General features: G+C 42.1%; 1 protein-coding gene across 1 annotated transcript in view; it reads left to right on the top strand.

Annotated features, from left to right (window-relative positions):
* Positions 1 to 24128, top strand: part of RAD21L1 (RAD21 cohesin complex component like 1) — a 29734-nt gene extending 5606 nt beyond the window's left edge. Inside the window, exons 5-14 of the mRNA XM_063425622.1 lie at positions 1966 to 2069; positions 2989 to 3156; positions 4758 to 4877; positions 7542 to 7661; positions 10073 to 10302; positions 11451 to 11559; positions 11941 to 12065; positions 22834 to 22902; positions 23001 to 23078; positions 23561 to 24128. Coding sequence (XP_063281692.1) covers positions 1966 to 2069; positions 2989 to 3156; positions 4758 to 4877; positions 7542 to 7661; positions 10073 to 10302; positions 11451 to 11559; positions 11941 to 12065; positions 22834 to 22902; positions 23001 to 23078; positions 23561 to 23749 — 1312 coding nt within the window. The 3' untranslated portion in view covers positions 23750 to 24128. The remainder of the gene's footprint in view (positions 1 to 1965; positions 2070 to 2988; positions 3157 to 4757; positions 4878 to 7541; positions 7662 to 10072; positions 10303 to 11450; positions 11560 to 11940; positions 12066 to 22833; positions 22903 to 23000; positions 23079 to 23560) is intronic.
* Positions 24129 to 27571: the final 3443 nt, after the last annotated feature.

The raw sequence follows: 27571 nt of genomic DNA, 5'->3' as shown, positions 1-27571 counted from the left end.
AGAACAACAGCTTAATATATTTGTTAAATGGTAAATATAGTCCGTCTCTGAAGGCTTTTTGCAGTAAACACTGTCTTTCCAGTAAAAAGGCAGTGTTTACATTACAGCCTAGGGACAACTCCAGTGGCCTCTCCTCAGATGGTTGCTAGAGCTGCCTCCTGGGGCAGTGCCGCACAGTGTGACTGACATTCAGTGTCTCCACCCTCTGCATGGAGTCACTGAACTTTCCTCATAGAGATGCATTTATTCAATGCATCTCTATAAGGAGATGCTGATTGGCCAGCGCAGCGTTTGGCTACAAACACAGCCCACCTTCTTGGCTGAGCTCTTTAGAATTGACAATCTAAGCCAATTAAATGCTTTCCTATGGGTAAGCATTGTGATTGGCTGAGATCATCACTTCTGATAATGCCAGCCAAGGAGGCAGATCACTGGCAGAGCCAGCACCAGCAGACTGGAATAAATGTGTTTACTGTATTTAGGGGGCAAGGGGGGCCATTGGGGGCTAGATAGTGTTTTTATCACTATAGGGTCAGGAATACATGTTTGTGTTCCTGACCCTATAGTGTTCCTTTAACCCCTTAAGGACACATGACGTGTGTGACATGTCATGATTCCCTTTTATTCCAGAAGTTTGGTCCTTAAGGGGTTAAAGGGACATTTATAAGCACCAAAACAACTTTAGCCTAATTAAGCAGTTTTGTTGTACAGATCATGCCCATGCAGTCTTACTGCTCATTTCTCTCCAATGTATGAGTTAAGTCACTCTTTTCTGCATGTGACTCACACAGCCTTCCTAAATACTTCCTGTAAAGAGAGATCTAATGTTTAAACTTCAAAGAAACTGCTATGTTTACATTTGGGGTTAATCCAGCCTCTAGTGGCTGTCTTCCGGACAGCCACTAGAGGCGCATCTGCGACGCTGGATGCGAATTTCGCATCCATTGCGCAGAGCGTCCATAGGAAAGCATTAAGAAGGACACTTCGGCTCCATTGACGTCGGACGGGGAGGAGAGGTCACCAGCGCCGAGGGAGCCCAGCGCTGGATTAAGGTAAGTGGCTGAAGGGGGTTTTAACCCCTTCAGCGCCACGGGAGGGGGGCCATGAGGGTGCGGGCACTATAGTGTCTGGAAAACCGCTTTGTTTTCCTGACACTATATAGTGATCCTTTAAAGTTCAATGTACAGAGCAGAAGATACAAATTTCTAAAGTAAGTTACATCTTGTTGAAAAAGATTTTTTTTTATGCAGGCTATGTGACTAGAGTTGCATGGACAGAAACAAAAGTGATTTAGTTCCTAAAGGGAAGAGAATTGAGCAGTGTGTCTTCAGAGGCATGATCTATACACCAAAACTGCTTTATTAAAGGACCACTATAGGCACCCAGACCACTTCAGCTTAATGAAGTGGTCTGGGTGCCTGGTCCAGCTAGGTTTAACCCTTTTTGCTGTAAACATAGCAGTTTCAGAGAAACTGATATGTTTACCTATGGGTTAATCCAGCCTCTAGTGGCTGTCTCATTGACAGCCGCTAGAGGCGCTTCCGCGCTTCTCACTGTGATTTTCACAGTGAGAAGACGCCAGCGTCCATAGGAAAGCATTGAGAAATGCTTTCCTATGGACTGGCTGAATGCGCGCGCGGCTCTTGCCGCGCTTGCGCATTCAGCCGATGACGGAAGAAGAGGGAGGAGAGTCCCAGCGCCGAGGGAGCCCGGCGCAGGAGAAAGGTAAGGGATTAACCCCTTCCTCCCCCTTCAGCGCCACGGGAGTGGGACCCTGAGGGTGGGGGCACCCTCAGGGCACTATAGTGCCAGGAAAACGAGTATGTTGTTATAATGCCCATCATAAAAGCTGTTATAATGCCCATCATATACCTTTAAGTGAAGAGGTTTTTATGTTTTGATGGTTTGCTGCATGTCTTGATGTTCAGCACAGTGATGCATGTGTTGTTTCATCCCTGGATATAGTGTTATTAATGTGGTTGATCACTTTACACGGAACCAGAGCAGAGCTGAGGACATCACACTCCGAGAGGATTATGGCAGAGAGATTATGTTACATGACACTTTTGGTGAGGATTTCATAGAGTGCATGTGGACATAGCACATGTTCTTTCACTGTTACACACAGTATATTTCACTCTGCTCCCCTGCAGCCTTTGCAAGACCTTCCTTATTTCACAGGCACAGACTAAAGTCTGTGCTGGGGAATACTCCAATCAGAGGCTTCTCACTGAGAAGCCTCTGTCCTGGAGCCACAAGTGAGAAGGGGTCCTGTCCTGGAGCTCATTGAGAAGGGGTGAAGGCAGGCTAACACTAGCTTCACAAAGCTTAGACATCCAGAGAGGTATTTCTGCCCCCAATTGTAATCCGGCTTTTTTATTGCCGGTACTTTAAAAACTTTAACAAATATAACAGACTCCAGACTTCAGCAAGATGAAGAGCTTTATGTGTGTGGAGTAGTCATTTATTGTAATGGGAACATAGGCTGAAAGCTCTTTGGGTTTAGGCAAAAAAATCTACATGCATTAATTTCAGTTTTTTAGCCTTCCCTGCTTGTTACCTTAAATTGTTTGCGTTGTCAATGGGGAATCCAGCCTGGCCTGGGTTTTTTTTAATGTTTCTTTCTTTCTTTTTAATGTGGCTCAGGTATGTGTACATTTCAATTATGTCCAATATTTTTTCATGGTAGGCTCGATAGAATGCACACAGGACATAATGTGACAGGCCAGACACTATCACATTAATTATATAATGCTGTAGAACCTGCTTCCTTTTTCAGACAGCTGAGGGTTGTTAAAAAAATCTTTGTAGATGGCCTTCTCCTCCCTGGCCTTCAGTGGCAATGCCTTGTCTTAGAGATTGTAAGGCAGCTGCTGAATTTTATTTATCTGCCTTTTAGCTTTTAAGCTTGTGAATAAGTTAATTTCTCCCTGATGCAGCTGTGTGTACCGTGTAAAATACTTCAGAATAACTATCATTTATCTATAGGTGAAGAGGTGGAAGAATTAAGACATGACCGTCTTTTCGAAGGCAGTTTTGAAGTGAGTACAAACAGTTTTCAGCCAGAGAGCAGTTCAATGAGCTTGCACAGGGAAGACAGAAACCCATATACCCAGGACTGCTTTGGAGATGAAGGACTTATGGCTGGTTTCTTTGGTACGGACACAAAACCATACACTTAATTTTCCAAGTTTTAGGTCTTGTTTACTGCCTTGCAATTTTATTTTGAAGCAACGTGTCCTAAAGTATGTATGTAACGAACGCTGGTTTTTCGTCTACCCGTTCGTTCGTATGCTCCCGAACTGCTAGGGACTTAGTGATTATAGCCAGCGGCCCAGAGCGCTGATTCATACGTTCCTGAAAATCACAGTGAAGCATGAAAGTAATTCCAGCGGTTTGTCAGTCACATACCGAAACATCAGTTGAGACTAGATGAAGGGAACAACAGGAATAATTTTATTCAGGCCAGATGGACGGCTTTTATGCAATTCAGGCATACAGTATACACGCCCATGAATTTCTGAGTCACAATGACTCTGCATAAAACACAAAATATCACAATTACATAAAACATATAGTAACCCCCATAAATAGTATATCCCCGGATAGCTTGGATCTGAGCGCCCAAGTTGTCCAAATAGCGCTCAGGTCCCACGAACACAGCCGAATCGCCACCAGGGTAAAGTTTTGACCGACTGCTCATGAGGCTCCTGCCCAACAGTTCCATAGTTTCAGTGGTAGCGGTCGGTCAATTTCGGGAGTTCCAAACCGAACAAAACAACGTTCCCCTGGATCATAGGTTGCGTTTGTTCACCTTGTTCGTGTGAACAAACCTACCGAACAGCGCTCGCCTGGCTTGTCTGTGAAAAGAAGCAGGTGTTCGTGAAGTTGACCAGTGTTCGCGGGGTTGGAGTTCCAGACACTCGACGACCAAGTCCCGCTGCCTCCTTTTTTTTGCGACAAGAAGGGAGAGCACTGAACTTAATGAGCCAGGGGTGGTTGGTATTCGGTAGATTTATCTACAGAACGCAGAAAAATTACTTTTGGGAAACAAAGTATGTAATTTACCTTAAATAATTGTATCTCAATCTCTAAATTGAACTTTAATCACATACAGGAGGCTCTTGCAGGTTCTAGCAAGCTATTAACATAGCAGGGGATAAGAAAATCCTAATTAAACAGAACTTGCAATAAAGAGCCTAAATAGGGCTCTCTTTACAGGAAGTGTTTATGGAAGTCTGTGCAAGTCACATGCAGGGAGGTGTGACTAGGGTTCATAAACAAAGGGATTTAACTCCTAAATGGCAGAGGATTGAGCAGTGAGGCTGCAGGGGCATGTTCTGTACACCAAAACTGCTTTATTAAGCTAAAGTTGTTCAGGTGACTATAGTGTCCCTTTAACACAAAATAAGAAAAAGACATGTAAAAATATATGCTGGATGGAATTTGTACAGGGACAAGTTAATTCTGGCAGTATGCCTGCTATGAAAAAATGTACTCAACTTTTCAAAGAAAAGGGATATAAAACTTGATATAAAATAGACAGAATACATTGTGATATAAAATAGACAGAATACATTGCTTTAATTTTTTTAATGGCTGTTTAATGGCTGTTTAATTCTTTAAAATAGCTTGTTTTAGCTTAGGAAGGATTAAGAAGCAATACTAAAGGTTTCTCTTAAGGTGCACAATTTGAGTTTGCAAAGCTGTAAATGGTTGTTCTGGGCAATCTGAAATATATGATCTGTTTTACTAAGATGACAAACCAATGACTGCTGAAGCCGGTGACTTGAATGAGAATATTCAAGAGATGAACTCAGATGTTCTTTTTCAACCTGAGCTACCTCTGCCGTCAACAGAGGAGAAGCCAGAATCCGGTGAGCTGATGTTTGAGTCTCCCTTATGTACATAAACAAATTATCCTACCTCCTTTTTACCCCACTACTTTGGATGAACAGATCTCACAAGCTATGGCTTCTAAAAAAATTAATGCTGGCCACTTAACTTTTTGTACTATATTATATTGATATATCTCTTTCTGGTTCCTCTCATTTCCTGCCTAGCTACTTCTATAAAATATATATAAACCTTTATGGCCCTGTCAATGTCATTGTAAAGGATAACGTGTTTGCAGCACCGAGTGTGCTAAGTGACGGAAGATTCATATTGAAGAGTACATTTAGCTGTTCGTCCTCACACAATATTATTCCACTCCACTATTATTTAATCTGCGTTAATGGATCATTCCAAATCTGGTATGTAGATCCTAATTGTTACTCTTTGCTGCTCAGTACATAATAATACAATTTAGGGACAAGGGTTCTTCTAAGGTCAATTCAGGTTTTGGGGACAGTAAGGTAATTTCTGACTTTCACCCCCCCCCCCCCCCCCCCCCCCATGGTTTTTTTTTACCATTTTTAAACTGTCACATAGGGGTTGTCACCAAAAACTCTTGGACTCTTTTGGAACTGCAATGCTATGATCTCAAGCTTGTTTATCTGTCAAGAGGGAATCTGGATAGTGTAGGAAATTATACCATGGATTTGATAATCCAATACTTGAGTAAAGGGCACTGACAAAAATAATCATTTTCAACTGCACGAATATTTTTATTTTATTAATATTTCTTAGAGTTGTTGTTTTTGTTCATTGTACAAACAGGTAAACATTAGTAGATTGGCTTTGCACTCCCAAAAAATTATATATACGTAAATCAATGTTCTTTGCATAATTTATGCATTTTTACAAAAGTGGAAATGCATTGTGACTGAACCCTATGTCGTTCTTTAAAACGTACAGGAGAAATTAATATGAGCCGAATCTAACTCCTGTATTGTGTTTAATTGCTGAATGCATTTCACTTCCATACAGGACGCTCTGTCAGCATTAACATTACTGTTGACAAAATGTCCGTTGTTGATGTGAAATGCACTCAGTTTCAGGCGTGTGGCGTGCCTTTCTCGTTCCTCCCTTGTTTATGCACAGTTTACTGTTTCACTGTTGATTTGCCAAATATTTTTGTATGCTTTTTTTGCTGATATATCATGGAATTGCTTTAATTTTACTCCCATTTTCCCCTTTTTTTTTTTACTCATGTTGAAGTGCAACATCTGGTTATATTGTTCTAGTTTGCATTGATTGAGGGTATAGACACCTTTTTGAAACTCCTTTATGGAAAACCTTTTGTTGTAGCATCCAAATGCGGGGAAGCAGTGGATTTGATTGTTTTGTTCACAGCATTGCCCATGTGTCTGTTAGGATTATTGAGCTGTGTGTGTGCCTGGGGCTGTGTTGCTGTCACTTTGAATGCTCTTTGTAGCTGGGACTGGTAACATTTTAAACAGTCCAGCTATTTCTATCCATTTTTAACATCTTCTCTGTGTCCTCCAAAACTGTCAATTCCACACAGGCCACACAGGCCTTAAATGAAAATACAATGTAAGCGAATGAGAAGTACATACAGAAAGTAATTGCGGAGCAATCAGTAGATGCAGTCTACTGGTTCCATTTAGAACACAATTACTCTAAGGGATCACTATAGGGTCACACACATGTATTCCTGACCCTATAGTGTTAAAATCACCATTTAGCCTCCATAAATATAGCAAAATCTTACTGTATTCAAGCCTGAAGCTGTAGATCTACTTGCTGTTTGCCTCAGAAAAACAAGCTGTCTGCTGGCATCATCAGAAGTTGTAGCCTGATCCAATCACAATGCTTCCCCATAGGATTGGCTGAGACTGACAAAGAGGCAGATCAGGGACAGAGCCAGCATGATTCAAACACAGCCCGGGCCAATCTGCATCTCCTCATAGAGATGAATTGAATCAATGAATCTCTATGAGGAAAGTTCAGTGTCTGCATGCAGAGGGAGGAGACACTGAATGTTTGGATGCATTTTCGGCAGCCATGACCCAGGAAGGATCTCTAACAGCCATCTGAGGAGTGGGCAGTAAAGTTATCACAAGGCTGTAGTGTAAACACTGCATTTTCTCTGAAAAGACAGTGTTTACAGCAAAAAGCCTGAAGATAATGATTCTACTAACCAGAACAAATTCATTAAGCTGTAGTTGTTCTGATGACTATAGTGTCCCTTTAATTTTCTGTCTGTTAATTTGTATTTATTTTTTAAATCTACCACTGTGTTTTCATTTCAGTGGGGTCTAGCCCTATGAATAAAGGATTTGTTTCCATGGAGTTTGGTAAAATGTAGCCAAAATATTCTGTAATGGAAAACAATATTTAGGTATATAACAGTTCATATATAGGTTAACACCTTTGTTGATGTTTGAAACAAGAGATTCTGTTACTCTCCCAAGGAGACATATGAACTTTAGACAGCCCCCTATTTACCAGTTGATAAACGTTAATTATTTTCGCATGATAACTGCCACTAGTAACCAACGTTAGCAATTGATGACTAAACGTTACCAAGAATCATGGAAAACAAACCCTAAGTGTCATGATGTTGATCTTACTACTTATGCACTGTTTCCAGCTAATTATAATGCTTAATTGTGTTTTTATTATTATTATTATAGCTGAGATGGCTTTAGAGATCTCTCTTCCAGCTGAACCTAAAGAAAACCAGCCTGCTGTCAACCACACAACTCTGGTTAATGAGCAGGACGGGTTTATCCTGGAGCCAGTGGATATTACAGGTATATATGATGTATAGAAGGTAAAAACAGCTTCAGTGTCTTTGCCATATGTTTTATAATATGTTATTACTCTTGAAACAGCAGTTGTAAAGCTGACTGAACCTGAAGAAAATTATCAGACTTCAGTGCTAAGATCTGTGCTTTTTAGGTGAACGCTGGTGTTGACCATTAATGTTTAAAAACAAAATGTATTAATATAAAATGCACAGTAAGGGAAGAGAGCACCAACAATCGCTTATCTCAAGCTAAAATTAGTGAATTTTATCACACTCATTCATGTCAAGCCCATCTCAGCATCATAGTACTCCGTATCCTCTTGGAACAGTCTTTACAACTTTTTATTAAAGACAGCTGAGCAAATTGTGTATAAAAGCAAATAGGCATTGAACCTGATTTCTTTAGCAACTAGAATGGTTTTGACGACCGGTTGGTTAAAATGGAGGAAAACTGCATTATGGATGAGCTAACATCGAAAATAAGACGTACATCATCTTCTTTTTCCAAGGTTTGGGAACTGCGGGAAGACTGTATGTCTAATAGGTTATAAGGATGTGGTGTAGGTTTGGATATATCATTCCCCCTTCATCTCTCCTCTTATCTTTCATTCTTTATTTTTCTCCCTTAATTATAAAAAATTTAGAGTTTAAGTGGTAACTCTGCTCTGATCAAGACCTTGTGCAAGTTTGATGCTTACTGGTCTTTGTCATACCTCACTGGTTGAGTGATTTGTATTTTGAATGATGTGCTTGCCATTGGTCTCTTTATATAAATAAATATTTTTTAAATAAAGAAAAATGGCAGTACCAGTTAGTAATAACATATAGAATATTTTTCTGATTGGTGATGACTAAATTTTATGGAGCACTTCAACTTGCTAAATGTTTTAGGGGTTAACAGACTGTCCCCCTCTTTATTGCTTTTTAAAAGTGCTGATTTCAAGAGAAATCTGATCTTATTTTTAAAACTCCCAGGATGCACCATCCCAGCTGTCAATCAAACAGCCAGGAGGGTGCGCCTCCTAACTTGTCTTCTCTGTAGGATTGCCATACATGCTCCTTCCATGCTTTTCTATGGGAAGTATCCGATTGGCTGGAATTTCATCATTCATGATAATCTCTCAGAGGTGGTGCGGAGCTGCAGAGTGTAATGTCTATATATAAAATAATGGGGATTTACCTTGGATAACTTCAATGAAATACCAAGCTGGCCTCTTGAAGGTGTTTAAGCAGTAAGTTTTGGACTGTGCATGTTTTTTCCTATGTTAGGATTAGAGTAGGATCCACCAATATTGGAATGATGCAGAGGCCATATTGTGTGATGTTTAAGTAGTCTTGTAAGAGTTAAATTATAAATATTATGTTTGTGCTCTGTAATGTTTGTTTTATATAAATTTGAAGCAACACTATCCGCTGTAGAACTAAGGCCGGTGCAAGGATTTGGTGGTGGGGCGCCACTGCAATGTAAGCAATGAATTATTTTGGTGCAATATAAACATTGTGATTCATGCACGCTAAGCATTCACCTTCACTACAACACTGAATCATAAGAAGGCCTCATATTCCCCAACAGTGTGCACATCCACCTGCAATAGCCCATATTTCACATATAAATAGTACAGACCCCATTTCCAATTCAAAGAGCAGCGACCATTCCTCATATATCCTGGATATCCCCTTAATATGCATCTTTTTATTGGCATACTTAGTCCTTGTCTACAAATTAACTGTGTTCTTGATTTGCAGTTTAGAGTTTTGGAGTTTTATATATATCTCATCTATGGCTGGTTCCCTACAACCCTGCAGGTTCTGGTGGATCGTCAACTGCTACATCATCGGTAGTCCTATTCTTGATCACTATTAAGAAATGGATGTTTTAAGTGTGCCCACAATTCCTTGTAAATATAAGAGCTACGAGTATTTTTTTCCTAAACTTTTCCCCCTGTAATTTTTTATTTTTTTCCCTGTGTAACTTTAACCTGCAGTATCACCACATCACATTCACTTACCTGACTGGAGCTCTGAGGTCTGGACTAAATTGCTTTTCCTGGAACCTTTGGAAGCTATTCCTCCGTATGTTTTTAGTTTTTTCCATATGGATAAGGGTACTTTTTTAACCTTTTACGCCCTATTTTATGACATCATCTAATTTGGAAGAATTCCTTGGGTAAAATAACTAAAACTCCCTGTCTTGGTAAAGGGGTTGAACTAATAAAATATGAAGTAAAACGCACAGTAACATGCTTTTCAGAGAACGCTATGAATCTGTTTAATTTATTTGAGAGCTTGCGGTTTGCAATGGTGACAGTCCAGGCAATTAGATACCCAAAGCAGACACGACACAGAGACAATGGCATATAGTAATATTTTGGGTTTGTATGAGGAGTGTACTTCAAGATTAATAACTTTTTTTAGCAGTCTTGGAAAGAAAGAAAAGTAAGAGAAAGCGCATTCTGATCGTGGATCAGCTGAAGGAGCTAGCAAGCAACGCCATGCGACAGCAGCTTCTGGATTTTTCTGACACTTTGACTACTGTGGATATTGCTCCTCCAACCCGAAAACTAATGGACTGGAAGGTGAATGGGGGAGTGGACTGGCTGCTCTCCCACCCTTGCCAGCCTATAATAAGCAGCAATCTTCAGATGGTGAGCATCCTGATTTTCTCACACGGGTGGTATAAGCTTGCCTGGTTTTTACTTGTTGTCATTTATACATAAGGATGTAAATTATTTGCAAAGACCACACAAGAAGATATGTCGGTTTGTTGCTAATAGCAGAGTTGGGGAGATATTCTTCCATAAACCTACACCACCATTTTCTTACTGCCATACTTCCTTAGCTCCTGGTGACTTCATCTGCCAGAAACTGTCATCACAACATTCCTCTTTTTTACATGCGCAAAACTGCATAATGTGGTCTATGGAGGATTGTGTGAGACAGGATCTTCCATAGATGCAACAATGAGCCGTAGGCATCTCTTGCACATTGCACAAGTTGATGCTTGTTCCCATCAGCCATCACAACCAAAAACTCGAGAAGGCATAATCTCTACCTTTTGCCAAAGACTGGCAATTACATGAGAGAAAGTAATCCCTATCTTTTCGATTTATATTAGAATTTCAGTTCTCAAAAGTGCTTTTCAAAAAGATTATATCTCAGCAGAAACAGAAACTCTTTAATTGTACATGCAGGCCTCTTGGCATAATGCCCATAATATGGGTGATTCTAAATTGTACTATTACTAAGTAAACCATCAGAATTAAAAACATTTGATTATTGGTGTTTTAAATGAGATTTATATCACATGTTTGTGTATATGTTCACATTAGAATACAATTATTTTCTCATGTATTGGCCAATATGTGTACATAGGGACAATCCTACGTAGCCTTGCATTCTAATTCCCATATGCTTGTTTGTGTCTTGGGAGGTACCGTATTTTGATAGAGGCTCGCTCACTCAGTAATGTCTTTTATTTTTCCCTGCTTCACTAATAAGTAGTAATTTTTATCTGTTTAAACTTCTCTCCTTCAATAAAGAAAATACATGGCTGTGATGATGTTTTACACACAGAACTCCTCAAGTTTTCTGTTAACTTAATAGACCTGGAGTGTTCAAATAATATAAAATATTTTATTGTAAAAAGAAGGTACAGTAAGTGCAAAAATAATTTGCACAATACAGAGAGAAGGACAGGATTGTCCGTTAGATTTCTAATTCTCTTTAGCAAAATACATTTAAAATAAAAGCTATCTGGATTGTACACTAATTTTGTTTATTTTACTCATTTCAGATTTTTACACATTTTGATAAAAAAATAGAAAAAAAACACAGCAAAATAATCCAGGAGGAACGCGCAGAGTCAGAGACGGAGACAATGAGACCTGAACAAGATGTGATAGGTATGAACACAGTGCAGAACATAGACTAATCCCCACAGGAAAAACACTACACGTCAGATTGTATGAGCCGAGAGATTGGGCTGAGATTCTTCAGGCTATGGGTGTGCAGTCTGACACAAGCTGGGTACAGATTTCCTGTCAAGCAGCAGTGTGTATTACATGATATATTTGATACATGGCTGTTCTTTTGACTAAAACAAGAATTGCGTAAGATTTACAAATAAAATGCAAATTTCAGGAACCATAGAGCATGTTTTAAATACAGATATTTTGGCTTAAATTTTGTGGTTTCTTTTTTTAAAAAAAGACAGACCGTGTGTATGGATTATGTAACACTTGCCTCCAGTATTTTGTAAGAGGGCTCTTTCCTTATTAATTCAGATTTACCACAATTAGAGGAACCGAGTCACCTGCAAGAGTCCAGATTAACAGACATCAGCTCTTCTGCTACAGACGAGGTCTTGCAGATAATCAGGGAGACTGAGCTTAATCCTGAAATGGACAATGTAAGCTCCAGTACTGTACTGGTTTATATAAGATTTAATTTCTTAGTCCATATCATTGGGACTGTTCGTTAGTCTCCTTCACTTTGTGACAATGACATGCAGCCTTGCATGCATATTTAACTGAGAGTGTGAGCTACATACATGACTTCTGGAAAATAGAGTGATTTGCGCACACAGAAAAGACAAGTGTGAGTTTTACCTCTTACACAGGGTATTCTTGTGTGTTCACACTACATACAGTATGCATCACCTATATACAGGTAAATAAAATACACATAGTGTAAACTGTAAAAAACAAATAATGTTTTAAAAATGATGTATATCATCAAACTCACACTTTTCAGAGCCCATTTAAAGTTGGCTCTAGACTTATAACGCTTTTCATCTCACTCTTGAGATATCCAGTATTGGAAAGGTGTATATATCCACAGGAACTTGGAACTGGTGGCTTGCAGTGATGCTCCAAAAAGTCCAAGGCAGGTGTGTAGTTAAAAGTGTTTTATTCCAAAAGTTATTTTAAAATACAAAATAAGTATATATACACAGTAAAATATATATATATTAGCAGCACAACGCGTTTCAACCTTTCAATAGGTCTTTCTCAAGTGCATCTGGTTTTACAATGGGCTCTAAAGCCCTAATATATGCCAATCAATCAATTAATTAACTTAATGATATTACACATCTGTGGGTATATTCCCACCCATGTCCAAACATGGTCACAGCCGGAAGTGTTATGCCACACTCAATATGGCTACATTTCCGTCTGTGTACTACTGTCCCCAGCCCCCCCCCAACATGTCCGATATTACATTTATCTTTATCAGTCCGTATTCCTCCAGTTCGCTGTTTATTCTTTCGGTCTCCATTTCGCCGCGTCATTTCCGTTGGTGACGTCGTGATGCAGTCCGATACGTCACTTCCGGTTGTAGTTTTTCCGGTCTATCATGATCTTCCAGACGGTTTTGGCGCGCAAATGTCCATCATTGAGAAGGGCAAAAATGCCAATAGTTCATATTGCACATAGATGGGAGGACAAACGTTTAAAAGGAAGGGAAAAAGACATATTAATGTTGGGAAAAAGGGAAGGTATTCATGTCTGGACATTAGTGGAGCATTTTGAAAAATATAAATAATACATAATAGGATGAGAAAACATATCCCAAAATAATTCTTAATGTTAGGAAATGCCACCATTACATGGACATTACCCCCTCCATCCAAAAGTGCCATTTTGAAGACAAAAGATATATAGGAAATGTATATAAAATATATGTGTACATATATTCCCTATTATAAAATACTATTAATCTCAAAATCGATGTTGAGACCCAAGGGAGATAAGGTGCGTATTTCAAAGATCCACTTTACTTCTTGGGTGCTTAGTTTTTTAGGGAGATCCCCTCCTCTCCAGTGGGAATTAATTTTGTCTATAGCAAAAAAGGTTAAAAAACTAGGGTCTGAGCTGTGTTTTTCTAAAAAGTGCTTAGATACACTGTGGTTTATAAAACCTTTTTTGATATTCCTAACATGTTCACTTATCCGTACTTTTAGTGGCCTCGATGTTTTACCCACATATTGAAGGCCACATGTGCAGTTTAGTAGGTATATCACATTTTTTGAGTGACATGTGATCATAGGTTTAATTTTAAATTCTTTTTTAGTGTTAAAGGATTTAAAAGCTATTACGTGCTTTTCTTTTTTATCTGTGCTCTTACACGCATTGCACATCCCACAGTGATAGAAACCTTGTTGTGCTTTTGACCAATTATTTAAAAAATTATCATTTTGAGGTGTAGGTTCTAAAAAGCTTCTGGTTAAAATTTGCTTAAAATTCCTCGCTCCTCTAAAAATAAATCTTGGTTTTGGACCTAAAAACTCATGTATCTCCTCATCCTGGCATAGGATGTTCCAATTTTTGTTAATAATCTTTTTGATCATCCCAACATTGCTGGAGTAGTCAAAAATAAAAGGGATCTGTTCTTTCCTGTCAGTTGGCACATCACATTTTCTCTTATACTTCAGAAGGGGGGACCTATTTAGTGCGGATATTTCCTGGATCTGAGTGTCAAGGGCAGTCTTGTCATATCCTTTTTGTATAAACTGTTTCTTTAACAGGCAGGCCTGGTTTACAAAATCCTGTTGCTTTGTGCAATTTCTGCGTAGCCTGAGGAATTGTCCCCTGGGGATATTTGACAGCCAGGGTGTAACGGATCACCTGGCACCCCGACTGGGTACCTCCGTTGATGGATGCTCCTAGCGCTTCTTGAGGATTCCAAGCACTCTAGCCGACAACACAACCACCGCAGGACGAACCTCTCTTCCTTCCAGAGCGAAGCAGGAACGAGCTCTTAAAAGAGCTTAGGAGTGATTATAGCAAGGGAATATGCAGAGCATAGCAATCCCTTGTAGCAGATTCCCCCCAATAAGAGACAGGACTCCAAATTGAGGGTGAAGTAGAACTGACAAAATCTTTATTTTACTTGGGACTAGCCCATTTGGTCATTACATTAACATTGCTGTGAAAACTCAATAAAATTACAAACAGTCAAATCATAGCAGGCAACATTCAGTGACTTATTATAAAATAATTACATATTTATAAATAGGTGGGGAAGACCATAATTAACACAAATGTCTCTCCTGCATGCAGAATTAGCGATATGCAAATCTACCCGAATATGCAAATTACCAGTCTTGCTATTCAGGTAGTGCATATTACTGTTGCTACCAACAGAGGGCACTACACAAGCTCCATAGCCAAATTCACCTAAGGGGTAGCAATCCTCAGCAGTACAGGAGAGCAGGCAATACATCTCAGGGGCCATAGTCACATGGCAGGAGGCTGGCAATCAGTCTTCTCCAATGCCCAGTGGCAAGGCTGGTACCGCCACATTTCTCCCCTTTTCCAAACAGACTAACAGGGTATCTGACCTCCTGCCGGTCAGTGCCCTGGTTAGTCCAGCAACCCACCCACGAAGCACAAACAGTAATACAGCCTACCCACAATACATGGTTACTACACCTGGGTAAAAGATTAGCTCGTCCATGTCCAGGTGCCTCAACAAGGCTGTGTGGAGTACTGATAGGCTGCCTTGGTGGGTTGCTGAGTGCCAGCGCTACCACGGGAGTAGCCTGGTTGGAGCCATGCTGAAAAGAAGAGTTGGTAGGCTCCTCTCTCGGGATCTGGGGCTGCTGCTGGAGGGGGAGACCGACTGTCTCCCCTTTGGTTACATAGTCCTGCTGCTGGAGGGGGAGACCGACTGTCTCCCCTTTGGCTAAACAGCCCTGCTGCTGGTGGACAGGACCGACTGTCCCTACCCCTAGTGGTGCATGTGCAGAGACCACGGTCCCATCTGCACTGTTGTGGAGCTTACTGTCTCCCCTTGGTGGGTTAAGCTGCTGCTGGGGAGAGGGGGTAACAAGCTCCTCTCCCATACACACTTTCAGCTGCTGGGGAGAGGGGGTAACAAGCTCCTCTCCCATACATACTTTCAGCCGCTGGGGAGAGAGACTAACTGTCTCCTCTCCTAATGACACACACTGCTGCTGGGGAGGAAGGACGACACCTTCAGCTCCCTGTAACACACACTGCCGCTGGGGAGGAAGGACTGCACCTTCGGCTCCCTGAGACTCACTGGACTGCTGGGGAGAGGGACCAACTGTCTCCTCTCCTAAGGACACACACTGCCGCTTGGGAGGAAGGACTGCACCTTCGGCTCCCTGAGACTCACTGGACTGCTGGGAAGAGGGACCAACTGTCTCCTCTCCTAAGGACACACACTGCCGCTGGGGAGGAAGGACGGCACCTTCAGCTCCCTGGGATACATACTGCCGCTGGGGATCTGGGCCGACTGCCCAGCATCCCTGTAGGGCCGGTAGAGAGACCTCGGTCCCATCTCCACCTGCCAGCTGGGTGTCTTCCCAGGACAAGTCAATAAGATCTTCCATCTCTGGTGCTGGTTGGGACATATGTGGTACAGTACCAAGGTCCCCTGATAACAGGCTTGGTTGCTGGGGAGGAAGAACTAAACTCAATGCTTCCAGTGGCATACAGTCAATAAGCCCCATCATGTCAGAGACAGGTGGCGTTATACATTGGAATAGGCAAACATAATCCTGTTCTAGTTCCCACTCCCGGTTGGCAAGAAAAGATAGATCTGGCTGAATGGCATCGATCTCCGTAAGGTCCCAGTTGTCTGCCCGCTCAGCTCGGATGGACCAGAAGCGAGCAATGTCGGTGTCTCCGAACCAGAGACTAGTTTCAATAGTATCCCACAACAAACCAGGGCCATCGTAGTCTTCCCCCTCAATACACTTGTACTCGATCAGCCATGGGTAGAGGTGGTAAGCATGCCACCGCAGGGCCCGATAGGAATCATCCAGCCACACCTCAGTCTCAACTAACGTCTCCAGTTCGCTTACCCATTCCTCTGAGGGCTGGTTTCCCAATAATGGCATCCGCAGCTCTAGTTGTTCTGCTTGGCGCTGGTTAGTGGTCAGGATTTCCTCGAACCGGAAGGGTCGAATTTCGTCGATGTCCTCCTTCCAGAGATCGGTACGAAGCGCCACCCTCCACTCTGTCTCTTTTTCCTCTGGGATAGGATACTCCATACTGCGCATCACATCCTGTAGTCGCTGCTGGAGCCTGGCATCAAAGGGAGATACTGCACGGCCTTCCATCTCTGAAGTAGTGCTGGTTTTCCCAAGGCTAGGAAGCCATCCCACCGCTGCCACCAATGTAACGGATCACCTGGCACCCCGACTGGGTACCTCCGTTGATGGATGCTCCTAGCGCTTCTTGAGGATTCCAAGCACTCTAGCCGACAACACAACCACCGCAGGACGAACCTCTCTTCCTTCCAGAGCGAAGCAGGAACGAGCTCTTAAAAGAGCTTAGGAGTGATTATAGCAAGGGAATATGCAGAGCATAGCAATCCCTTGTAGCAGATTCCCCCCAATAAGAGACAGGACTCCAAATTGAGGGTGAAGTAGAACTGACAAAATCTTTATTTTACTTGGGACTAGCCCATTTGGTCATTACATTAACATTGCTGTGAAAACTCAATAAAATTACAAACAGTCAAATCATAGCAGGCAACATTCAGTGACTTATTATAAAATAATTACATATTTATAAATAGGTGGGGAAGACCATAATTAACACAAATGTCTCTCCTGCATGCAGAATTAGCGATATGCAAATCTACCCGAATATGCAAATTACCAGTCTTGCTATTCAGGTAGTGCATATTACTGTTGCTACCAACAGAGGGCACTACACAAGCTCCATAGCCAAATTCACCTAAGGGGTAGCAATCCTCAGCAGTACAGGAGAGCAGGCAATACATCTCAGGGGCCATAGTCACATGGCAGGAGGCTGGCAATCAGTCTTCTCCAATGCCCAGTGGCAAGGCTGGTACCGCCACACAGGGCTTGTGGTGGCAGCTGTCAACCTCAATATAACTGTTAATATCGACTTGTTTAAAAAAAGTGCGAGTGGCTAAAACACCGTCACAAACATAAATATTGAGATCTAAAAAGTCAATGCTTGTGTCACTCACACTTTTCGTTAAACGAATCCCCCAATCATTTTGATTGAGAGAATTAAAAAACGTGCTAAAAAGGTCACCAGACCCCTTCCAAATAATAAAAATATCGTCAATATATCTTTTATATAGGACCAGGTTCGCACCAAAGCCATGCTCTTGGTAAATAAAAGTGCGTTCCCAAAAAGCCATAAAAAGGTTGGCATAGCTCGGTGCGAACCTGGTCCCTATGGCTGTGCCTCTAATTTGTAAAAAGAAATCATCTTTAAACCAAAAAAAGTTGTTGTTTAAAATCATCCGTATGCCATCTAAAATCAAATTACGTTGGGTGATATTGTATTTGTTACACTCCTGTAATCATGATTATCTCCTCATCACATGTGACGTAACAAGTCTCTACACCATTATTGAACATGAGAAGGGGTGTGAGGCTACTGATTTCTACCTACAGGAGTGTAACAAATACAATATCACCCAACGTAATTTGATTTTAGATGGCATACGGATGATTTTAAACAACAACTTTTTTTGGTTTAAAGATGATTTCTTTTTACAAATTAGAGGCACAGCCATGGGGACCAGGTTCGCACCGAGCTATGCCAACCTTTTTATGGCTTTTTGGGAACGCACTTTTATTTACCAAGAGCATGGCTTTGGTGCGAACCTGGTCCTATATAAAAGATATATTGACGATATTTTTATTATTTGGAAGGGGTCTGGTGACCTTTTTAGCACGTTTTTTAATTCTCTCAATCAAAATGATTGGGGGATTCGTTTAACGAAAAGTGTGAGTGACACAAGCATTGACTTTTTAGATCTCAATATTTATGTTTGTGACGGTGTTTTAGCCACTCGCACTTTTTTTAAACAAGTCGATATTAACAGTTATATTGAGGTTGACAGCTGCCACCACAAGCCCTGGCTGTCAAATATCCCCAGGGGACAATTCCTCAGGCTACGCAGAAATTGCACAAAGCAACAGGATTTTGTAAACCAGGCCTGCCTGTTAAAGAAACAGTTTATACAAAAAGGATATGACAAGACTGCCCTTGACACTCAGATCCAGGAAATATCCGCACTAAATAGGTCCCCCCTTCTGAAGTATAAGAGAAAATGTGATGTGCCAACTGACAGGAAAGAACAGATCCCTTTTATTTTTGACTACTCCAGCAATGTTGGGATGATCAAAAAGATTATTAACAAAAATTGGAACATCCTATGCCAGGATGAGGAGATACATGAGTTTTTAGGTCCAAAACCAAGATTTATTTTTAGAGGAGGGAGGAATTTTAAGCAAATTTTAACCAGAAGCTTTTTAGAACCTACACCTCAAAATGATAATTTTTTAAATAATTGGTCAAAAGCACAACAAGGTTTCTATCACTGTGGGATGTGCAATGCGTGTAAGAGCACAGATAAAAAAGAAAAGCACGTAATAGCTTTTAAATCCTTTAACACTAAAAAAGAATTTAAAATTAAACCTATGATCACATGTCACTCAAAAAATGTGATATACCTACTAAACTGCACATGTGGCCTTCAATATGTGGGTAAAACATCGAGGCCACTAAAAGTACGGATAAGTGAACATGTTAGGAATATCAAAAAAGGTTTTATAAACCACAGTGTATCTAAGCACTTTTTAGAAAAACACAGCTCAGACCCTAGTTTTTTTTTTTTTTGTTTTTTTTTAATTCTTTATTTTTGTGGGTATGCAGAATATAAAATGGCTTAACATCAAGTGCAATACATTTTCACATTGTACAACACATATGAGATTTAGAAAATCCTATGGTAACTATTACACAATTGCTAAGCTACCCTTTTTTGTTTATATAATCTAAGTGAGTACACCTCTTGCCTAGTTATTAGCCAGAATGCCGTTTGGTATGAGGGTGCGTGGAACCGGCTGGGTGGGCCCTGCTCAAGGATGTCGGGGCTGATTATTCGCATGGGCTCTCAGATTTAGAGTTAAGACTCGTGAGTATGTGGCCTTAGGCCGCCTTAACAACCAAGTAGAGGTGGGGGGGGGGGAAACGGCTTAAACGTCATCTCACACTGTCTGCTTACGGAGCCAGTGAGCATGTATTAGCAACTAACACTGACGAATAATGCTAGAACGTTAGTGCAACATTTGAGGGTATGGTATTAACTACAGCTAAACATGCGCTTGAAAAGTAAACGGAAAGTAAGTAAAATAAAGTCAAACGAAACCGCTGTTGTATCACAGGTACTTAGGCTTTTACAGAGAGTCCGGGTCACCGTCCTGTATTAGCGACCCGTGTGGGTCAAAGTGGGTAACAAGTCCGCTGGGCCGTGAGCTCAGGTCAAACGGCCTGCCGCCTTCGGTATCAATTCTCTGGGTGCAAACGGGGTTATGTCCTCTACATTCCACAGCGGCCGGGTACACGCAGATGCTGTAGGGAGTGTAAGTCCTAGTGGTCTGAGGAAGCTGGATGCCTCGGAGATATGGGAGAGGTAAGAAGTCTTGCCGGCCTGCTCTATGATGAGGCGTTGAAGTCCCCATTTATACGTAATGGAGTTCTCCCGTAGCAGTGTAGTAACCTGTCGGAGGGATCTGCGCCACGTGAGGGTCTGCCTGGAGAGATCCCTATAGAACGTCAGGGTATCCCCCTCAAAGGTCACCGTCGGGGAGCCTTTAGCGGCGCCCATCAGGGTCCCTCGGTCTGAGTCTCGGTTAAATTTGACTAGCACGTCCCTGGGTGCTTCCACCGGCGCTTTAGCCGCTTTAGGCAATCGGAAGCAAGAGTCCAGTCCCACTTGCTTGGCCTGCTTTGGGATCAGCAGCGTTGCTACAAGCCTCCTGCAGTAGTGCGGCAGTTCCATGCTAGTGACCGATTCGGGCACCCCTCTGATTCTCAGGTTTCTGGCCTTCGCCTTGTCTTCCATGCCGGCCATCTGGGCCGTCAGCGTCGCACATTGCTTTTGGAGGGACCCCAGCGATGCATCCGTGGCCGATTGTGCCACTCTGGTACTCTTGAGGGACTCCTCAGCCGTTGTCACGCGGCCAGATAACGCGGAGATCTCACTGTGGACGTGCGCCATGTCGGCATCAAACATTGCCTTAATATTGAGCATCAGGGTCTTTATATCTGCTTTTGTGGCCGGAGCTGCGTCTCCGAGCTCGTGTGACTGTGGGGCTTTGTGTAGTGTCCTGCCGGGAACGCAAGCAGAGTCGGACAGACTCTCCTCATCCGAGGATTGCGTGGTGTAGGCCTCAGTCGGCGCCATCTTGGCGGGCTCTTTTCGTTGGGTCGGGCGTAGAAAATTGCCAATATCTTGTGATCCGGAGGTAGGATCAGCCCGGCTTTTTTTCGTCTTTTTCCCCATGGCTTAAGGGGTCCGGGGGTCCGAATAGCTGGTCCCGGAATTCGCTTTAAAAGCTAAAACACCAGTTTTATCAGGTCCCGGTGTCAGAGCTGTTGGAAGCTGCAACTCTCTCGCTCAGGCGCTGGCTCCGCCCCCCAGACCCTAGTTTTTTAACCTTTTTTGCTATAGACAAAATTAATTCCCACTGGAGAGGAGGGGATCTCCCTAAAAAACTAAGCACCCAAGAAGTAAAGTGGATCTTTGAAATACGCACCTTATCTCCCTTGGGTCTCAACATCGATTTTGAGATTAATAGTATTTTATAATAGGGAATATATGTACACATATATTTTATATACATTTCCTATATATCTTTTGTCTTCAAAATGGCACTTTTGGATGGAGGGGGTAATGTCCATGTAATGGTGGCATTTCCTAACATTAAGAATTATTTTGGGATATGTTTTCTCATCCTATTATGTATTATTTATATTTTTCAAAATGCTCCACTAATGTCCAGACATGAATACCTTCCCCTTTTCCCAACATTAATATGTCTTTTTCCCTTCCTTTTAAACGTTTGTCCTCCCATCTATGTGCAATATGAACTATTGGCATTTTTGCCCTTCTCAATGATGGACATTTGCGCGCCAAAACCGTCTGGAAGATCATGATAGACCGGAAAAACTACAACCGGAAGTGACGTATCGGACTGCATCACGACGTCACCAACGGAAATGACGCGGCGAAATGGAGACCGAAAGAATAAACAGCGAACTGGAGGAATACGGACTGATAAAGATAAATGTAATATCGGACATGTTGGGGGGGGCTGGGGACAGTAGTACACAGACGGAAATGTAGCCATATTGAGTGTGGCATAACACTTCCGGCTGTGACCATGTTTGGACATGGGTGGGAATATACCCACAGATGTGTAATATCATTAAGTTAATTAATTGATTGTTTGGCATATATTAGGGCTTTAGAGCCCATTGTAAAACCAGATGCACTTGAGAAAGACCTATTGAAAGGTTGAAACGCGTTGTGCTGCTAATATATATATATTTTACTGTGTATATATACTTATTTTGTATTTTAAAATAACTTTTGGAATAAAACACTTTTAACTACACACCTGCCTTGGACTTTTTGGAGCATCACTGCAAGCCACCAGTTCCAAGTTCCTGTGGATATATACACCTTTCCAATACTGGATATCTCAAGAGTGAGATGAAAAGCGTTATAAGTCTAGAGCCAACTTTAAATGGGCTCTGAAAAGTGTGAGTTTGATGATATACATCATTTTTAAAACATTATTTGTTTTTTACAGTTTACACTATGTGTATTTTATTTACCTGTATATAGGTGATGCATACTGTATGTAGTGTGAACACACAAGAATACCCTGTGTAAGAGGTAAAACTCACACTTGTCTTTTCTGTGTGCGCAAATCACTCTATTTTCTAGAATTTATCACATTTTAGTGTAAGTGGTGACATTACACTTCGGTGGTTTTTGCTGCACCGGATCTTATTAATTTAGCGCCATTTGTGTCCTTTCTCTGTTTTAAATTTTGTACATACATGACTGCCTGGTGATGTCACATAAAGGGAAGAAGAAAGCGTTAAACCCAGTTCGGCTAATAGAATGTTTACCTTGTGGCATAGAACGTGTGCATGGTACAAAGCACTATGTAGGAAACCCTCTCTACATCCACATAAACGTATCCGTTTTAGATTCTATCACCCTTGATTTCTGTATCACTGTTTCTAGCCAATCAGGTGTGGCCTAGATGTATCCTTGTAAATGAATTTAGGCACAATTTTGAATATTAAAAAATCTAATCTGAGGATGATTTGATGTGATTCATTATGTGTTGTTTTTAGGAATCCTTTGTTGCACCGTGGAATGTCTCTCAGGGTCATATACCACAATGTCCGACCGAAGAGCACCTTGTAAGTACTGTGTGTTGTGCTGAAAATGTTACTGTATTTGTGTCCACATTTCTGCTAGTCATGTGTTGTGTGGGGTTTTTTTTTTCCCTCATTTCCAGGAGGATGTAGATAAAGCTCAGGACAATGAAGAACGAAGATGGAACAAAAGGACACAGGAGATGCTCACAAGACTTAGAGTAAGATGTATTCTATGTTCTCTCCCTCAAGCTTTTTGGGTCCTCTCTTACCACTACGAGCCACACTCCATTACAGCCAACTTTTCATCCTTGTGCTCAGTAGAAGCAGAGCTCACAGCCTTCCCTTCTCCTGCCTTCCAGAAATCCTTCACTGCCACTCACAGCCTTCCCTTCTCCTGCTTTCCAGAAACCCTACACTGCCCCCCACAGCCTTGACTTTTCACAACTCCACAAACTATGTGCTGATACTGACAGCCTTTCCATCTTCTGCCCAAAACAGACCTTTCACCCAATCACCGCATTTCTTTCTCCTTAACTAAAGCACGCTTTAGAATGTGTGGATTCATAGTCTGTATTAAAATGCTTCCTCTGTTAGTTGATCTTGTGGACCAGGGCTATATTTATCCTTTCAAAATCCATTTCCTGCCCAAGGACTTACTGTATCATTTTAACACTCACTCTGTACTCTGCTTTTATTATAGAATCTGAATCAAACAGGACTGACCTCCTTTAGTCTGCTGAAACTCTGTAAGAACAATTACCGTAAAGAAGCTTCTACGAAGTTCTACAGCTTCCTGGTGCTAAAAAAACAGTCAGCGCTCGAGCTGAGACAAAGTGGGCCATACAGTGACATCATCGCCACCCCTGGCTCTAGCTTCTATAGTTTGTGAACCTTTGCCCTGTGCAGCTTTGTGTTAGAGATACAATACATTGGCATAGTTGCAGACTGTACATATTCATCCCTCGCACTCCTAACATCAGCCTGTCTGTATTATAAACTTCTTTTTATGAAATCCATGTTTTTTAATTTTTACATAACATTTCTACTGTGTCACAAACCAAAGACTTTCTGATTAGCAGATACTGCTACTAGGTGCATATTTAACCTATTGTGCCTCAGTCTGTGTGAGAAAAAGTGATTGCATATTACCTCCCTCCCTCTGCAGGGTCACATTATACGTCAAAGCAAGTCAGTATGAGGAAAGATGGTGGATTATTCAGACTATGGTGTAGATGAGAATTCTAGAAACGTGTCTGTTATAGATCCCCCTTTGGGGATAGTATAGTTAGCTTCTATATTTATCTTGTTGATATATATATATATTTATTTATTTATTTTCACATTAAAAAATTTACTTACACTTAACATACCTCAATGTTCACTCTGTGGAACACTTAGAAATGTTACCATGTACACTTGCAGTAGCTCGGAGACACTGCGGGTTCTGCTGTGTAATGAGAAATTCTAGGTCAAAGTTCTAAAAGTGGAGCAATCAGTAGTAACACTTTACTGCTTGCCATGGTGACTGTTCCACTTTTACATTTGGTCTTTATAAATAAACCCACTGAGTTGTGGCAGCATCTTTAAACACTAGCAAAAACTTGGATTGTCCTATTTTCTTATGTGCAGTATAATTGAAAGGATGGGGTACATTCTTGATTTGCAGAACACTCTAATCTTGCTGAGAAAGGATGTGAGATCATGTTTACCTGCTGATCCAGGATATTATAATGGGTGTGAACAATTACATCTTATAACAGAGTTAGAGCCTTGAACTGTACCTCTCCAGCACATATAATATAGTGGCTCTCTGAAAGAACTAAGATGCTATGTGTTCTAGGGCTTAACCAAATTTCTCGAATGTGCATAATTTAGAAATTCTTTGCAGGTGAAGAACTTAGCTTGCATCACTATGGTGTTTACCATCTGTAAGCACCCACAATCCCAGCACAGAACGGTGTGCTATCCACGTTTTACTATGAGGATGTACACAGCCACTTATAAAGGAAAAGTAATTCACTCACATACATGGAAGGTATTTGTGAGTTTAAAATCCTGATTGCTCTTGTATTCCATTATTCTAAAACCAGAATGCACCTCTACAGTGAGCAGACTAAGTATATCTGGATACAGTTAATGGTGGTACAGCATTGACGACGGATGGGTAGGTCTTTCATGGAACTATATGCTTCAGATTCTGGTTGTGGATATTTTGCCATCTTATTGATGGACCGATGATACCTGGGCAAAATTCCAAACCTAACTGTTCACTTAAATAACAGAGGCTTTTACTTCATGGCTATGCCAATGTCAGGGCAAACTGAGCACTATGCTAATATACACCCTGGTTTATTTTTGCTAAGAGGCAAAATCTGTAATAGTTTTCAGCCACAATGTATAAACTCTTTGAAATTCTCACAACGATCGGCCAGCTGCTTGGCAGAGTGATCACTATAGATTTCCCTGACAAGGCTTAATGCAGGTGGAATGAATGTGTATTTACTGAGCAGCACAGAGAATATTTATAAAGTATAAGTGATGACATGACAGGAAGGGACAACCAGTGATAAAGGGTCACACTCTTCAAGTGCCGAGAAGGACTAATCATTTTACAGAGCTTAAAACAGAAGGTATTGTCACGGGACGGAGAGACACCTGATGAAAATGTACCTGGCGGGGGGGCGGAGCCAAGCAGCCCAGACGTGTCCAGCGAGAGCTCCCGCGTCTGGGGACAAAAAACGGGGACTTCTACCCACAACTCGTGTCTGACAAACTGCAACCCACGACGACTGAAACCAGGAGAGGCTGCTGCATCGACGGGTGCTTCCCCCGAACTCCTGCACAGCCAAACTGACACGCCGAGGCTTGCGGCCTAACGCGAACTGAGCCACGGAGAGACGGCCGCTTTCCGGGCACAGGTACAGTGACTGCAGCCTCGCACACACACCTCCCCCCCCCCCCCCCCTCGGTCCAGTGGGGGTTATCCTGGACCATACAGAACCGCGGTAGAGAACCACTTGCATCAGCATCCAGCACGGCACTACAAACGCCTGCCTCGTGGCACATCCAAGATGGCGGCTGCACACTCACCGCATACTAGAAGCCTGCCTCTAAGCTACATGCCCAGTCACAGTAATGCCACAGACACCCTGCAACGCCTCGAGGAAATCTTCCTCCGGTTCTGGGAGAAACTGGACCAGCGCATACAGGCAGCCCAGATTGATTTACAAACCAAGACGCGCCGGTGAGGTGGGGCACAAGCAGCGGGGAGCAAGGAGGGTGTCCTCGGGCACAGCGATTTCACAGCCAAACACCCCTACTCCACGTAGCCCACCTGGGCTGAAGGCCACCAGGGCTAAAGCCCGTAAGCATCTTCCACAGCAGCAGAGGTCCCAGCGCCGTAAACGGCAGCATACCACCAGACCCCCCAGCACTCCCACAAGAGGAGGAAACTCGGACTCTGGAAGTCACCGGGTTTGTGGCTCAGTGATGCAGGCCTGCTCACCAGCCTGGGGCTGGAGGATCGCCTCTTCCCGCACCTGCACAGCAGAGGCCCTACACAGCCCACCAGCGTGTACCAGCGTTTTCCCTGAGGCCAACACCAACAGCAAGAGGCACACTCCTGCACTGGGCATAGGTTGGATAGCTGCACTTCATGCCAACTTCTACGCTCCACCAGCCCAGGGCATTGGTTAATCCTGGACTTTCCACAGTGGCCTGACAGGCCGAGAGGACTGTCTCACTCTAGACACCACAAATTAAGCTACATATGCCGATAAATAATGATGCACACCATGATATATATTTTTTTTTCTTGTTTCTACACACTACCTATGGTCTCCTACCCTTCAATCACCTAAGGTGTTAACAATTTAAGCATGTACTACACTGTATTTCTGATGTATGAACCCCATCACTAGGCCATGCTTGTTTCCTGTTAATCACTGCTATCCACACTTGTAGCCAACCCTGACGCACACGATTAAAGCCTAGAAAAGCATAATACAGCATATGGGATACTTATAAGCAATGGCTTAGCTTATGTTTAACGTAAAAATTAACATTCTTGGGTGATGTACTGTTGTGTTAACGTCTATTGTGAAACCAATGTTTTTCTCACCCATGTGTCACCAGACGCCTGACTAACATGACTTAGCGAGTTACCAATCCGGATCTTTTGATCCTTAGCTTGTATTTTCAAACTGGAGTTTAACTACAATATATATAAAAAAATGAGGCACTGAAAATCTGGAAATGTACTCTAACTTAGCGTATTGTTGTACCAACCCTATATTGTAAATCGCTTAAACGTTTCCTCCGATTTCTCTTTTGTATCCCATACTATAGGCCTTTAATAAAAATAAGATTGACAAAAAAAGAAAATGTACCTGGCATCCTGTGCAGGTCTTCCCCATGTACCAATCACAGCAAGCCGGTACAGCTCAGGCCAACCCGAGGAAGCACTCTTAATACCACCAATGCCCTGGAATAGATCACCCCCTGACCTAGCTCTGATACATGTTACAGAGGGTCTTGTCACTAAAGGATGGGGCAGAACTCTCTTCCAGCGGTGCCTTGCAATGTCCCCCCACTTCCATTCTTACTGTGGCTGCTCACCTTTGCAAGACTCTATGTTTTTAACCTATAAATGATCTCCAATGTTCCACTTTAACAAGAAGCTCGCTCCTGATCGCAGACCTGCAATCATTGG

This window comes from Pelobates fuscus, chromosome 6 (assembly GCF_036172605.1).
Source record: "Pelobates fuscus isolate aPelFus1 chromosome 6, aPelFus1.pri, whole genome shotgun sequence".
In the NCBI taxonomy this organism is placed as follows: Eukaryota; Metazoa; Chordata; class Amphibia; order Anura; family Pelobatidae; genus Pelobates; species Pelobates fuscus.
This window is presented reverse-complemented; position numbering and strand designations above follow the sequence as displayed.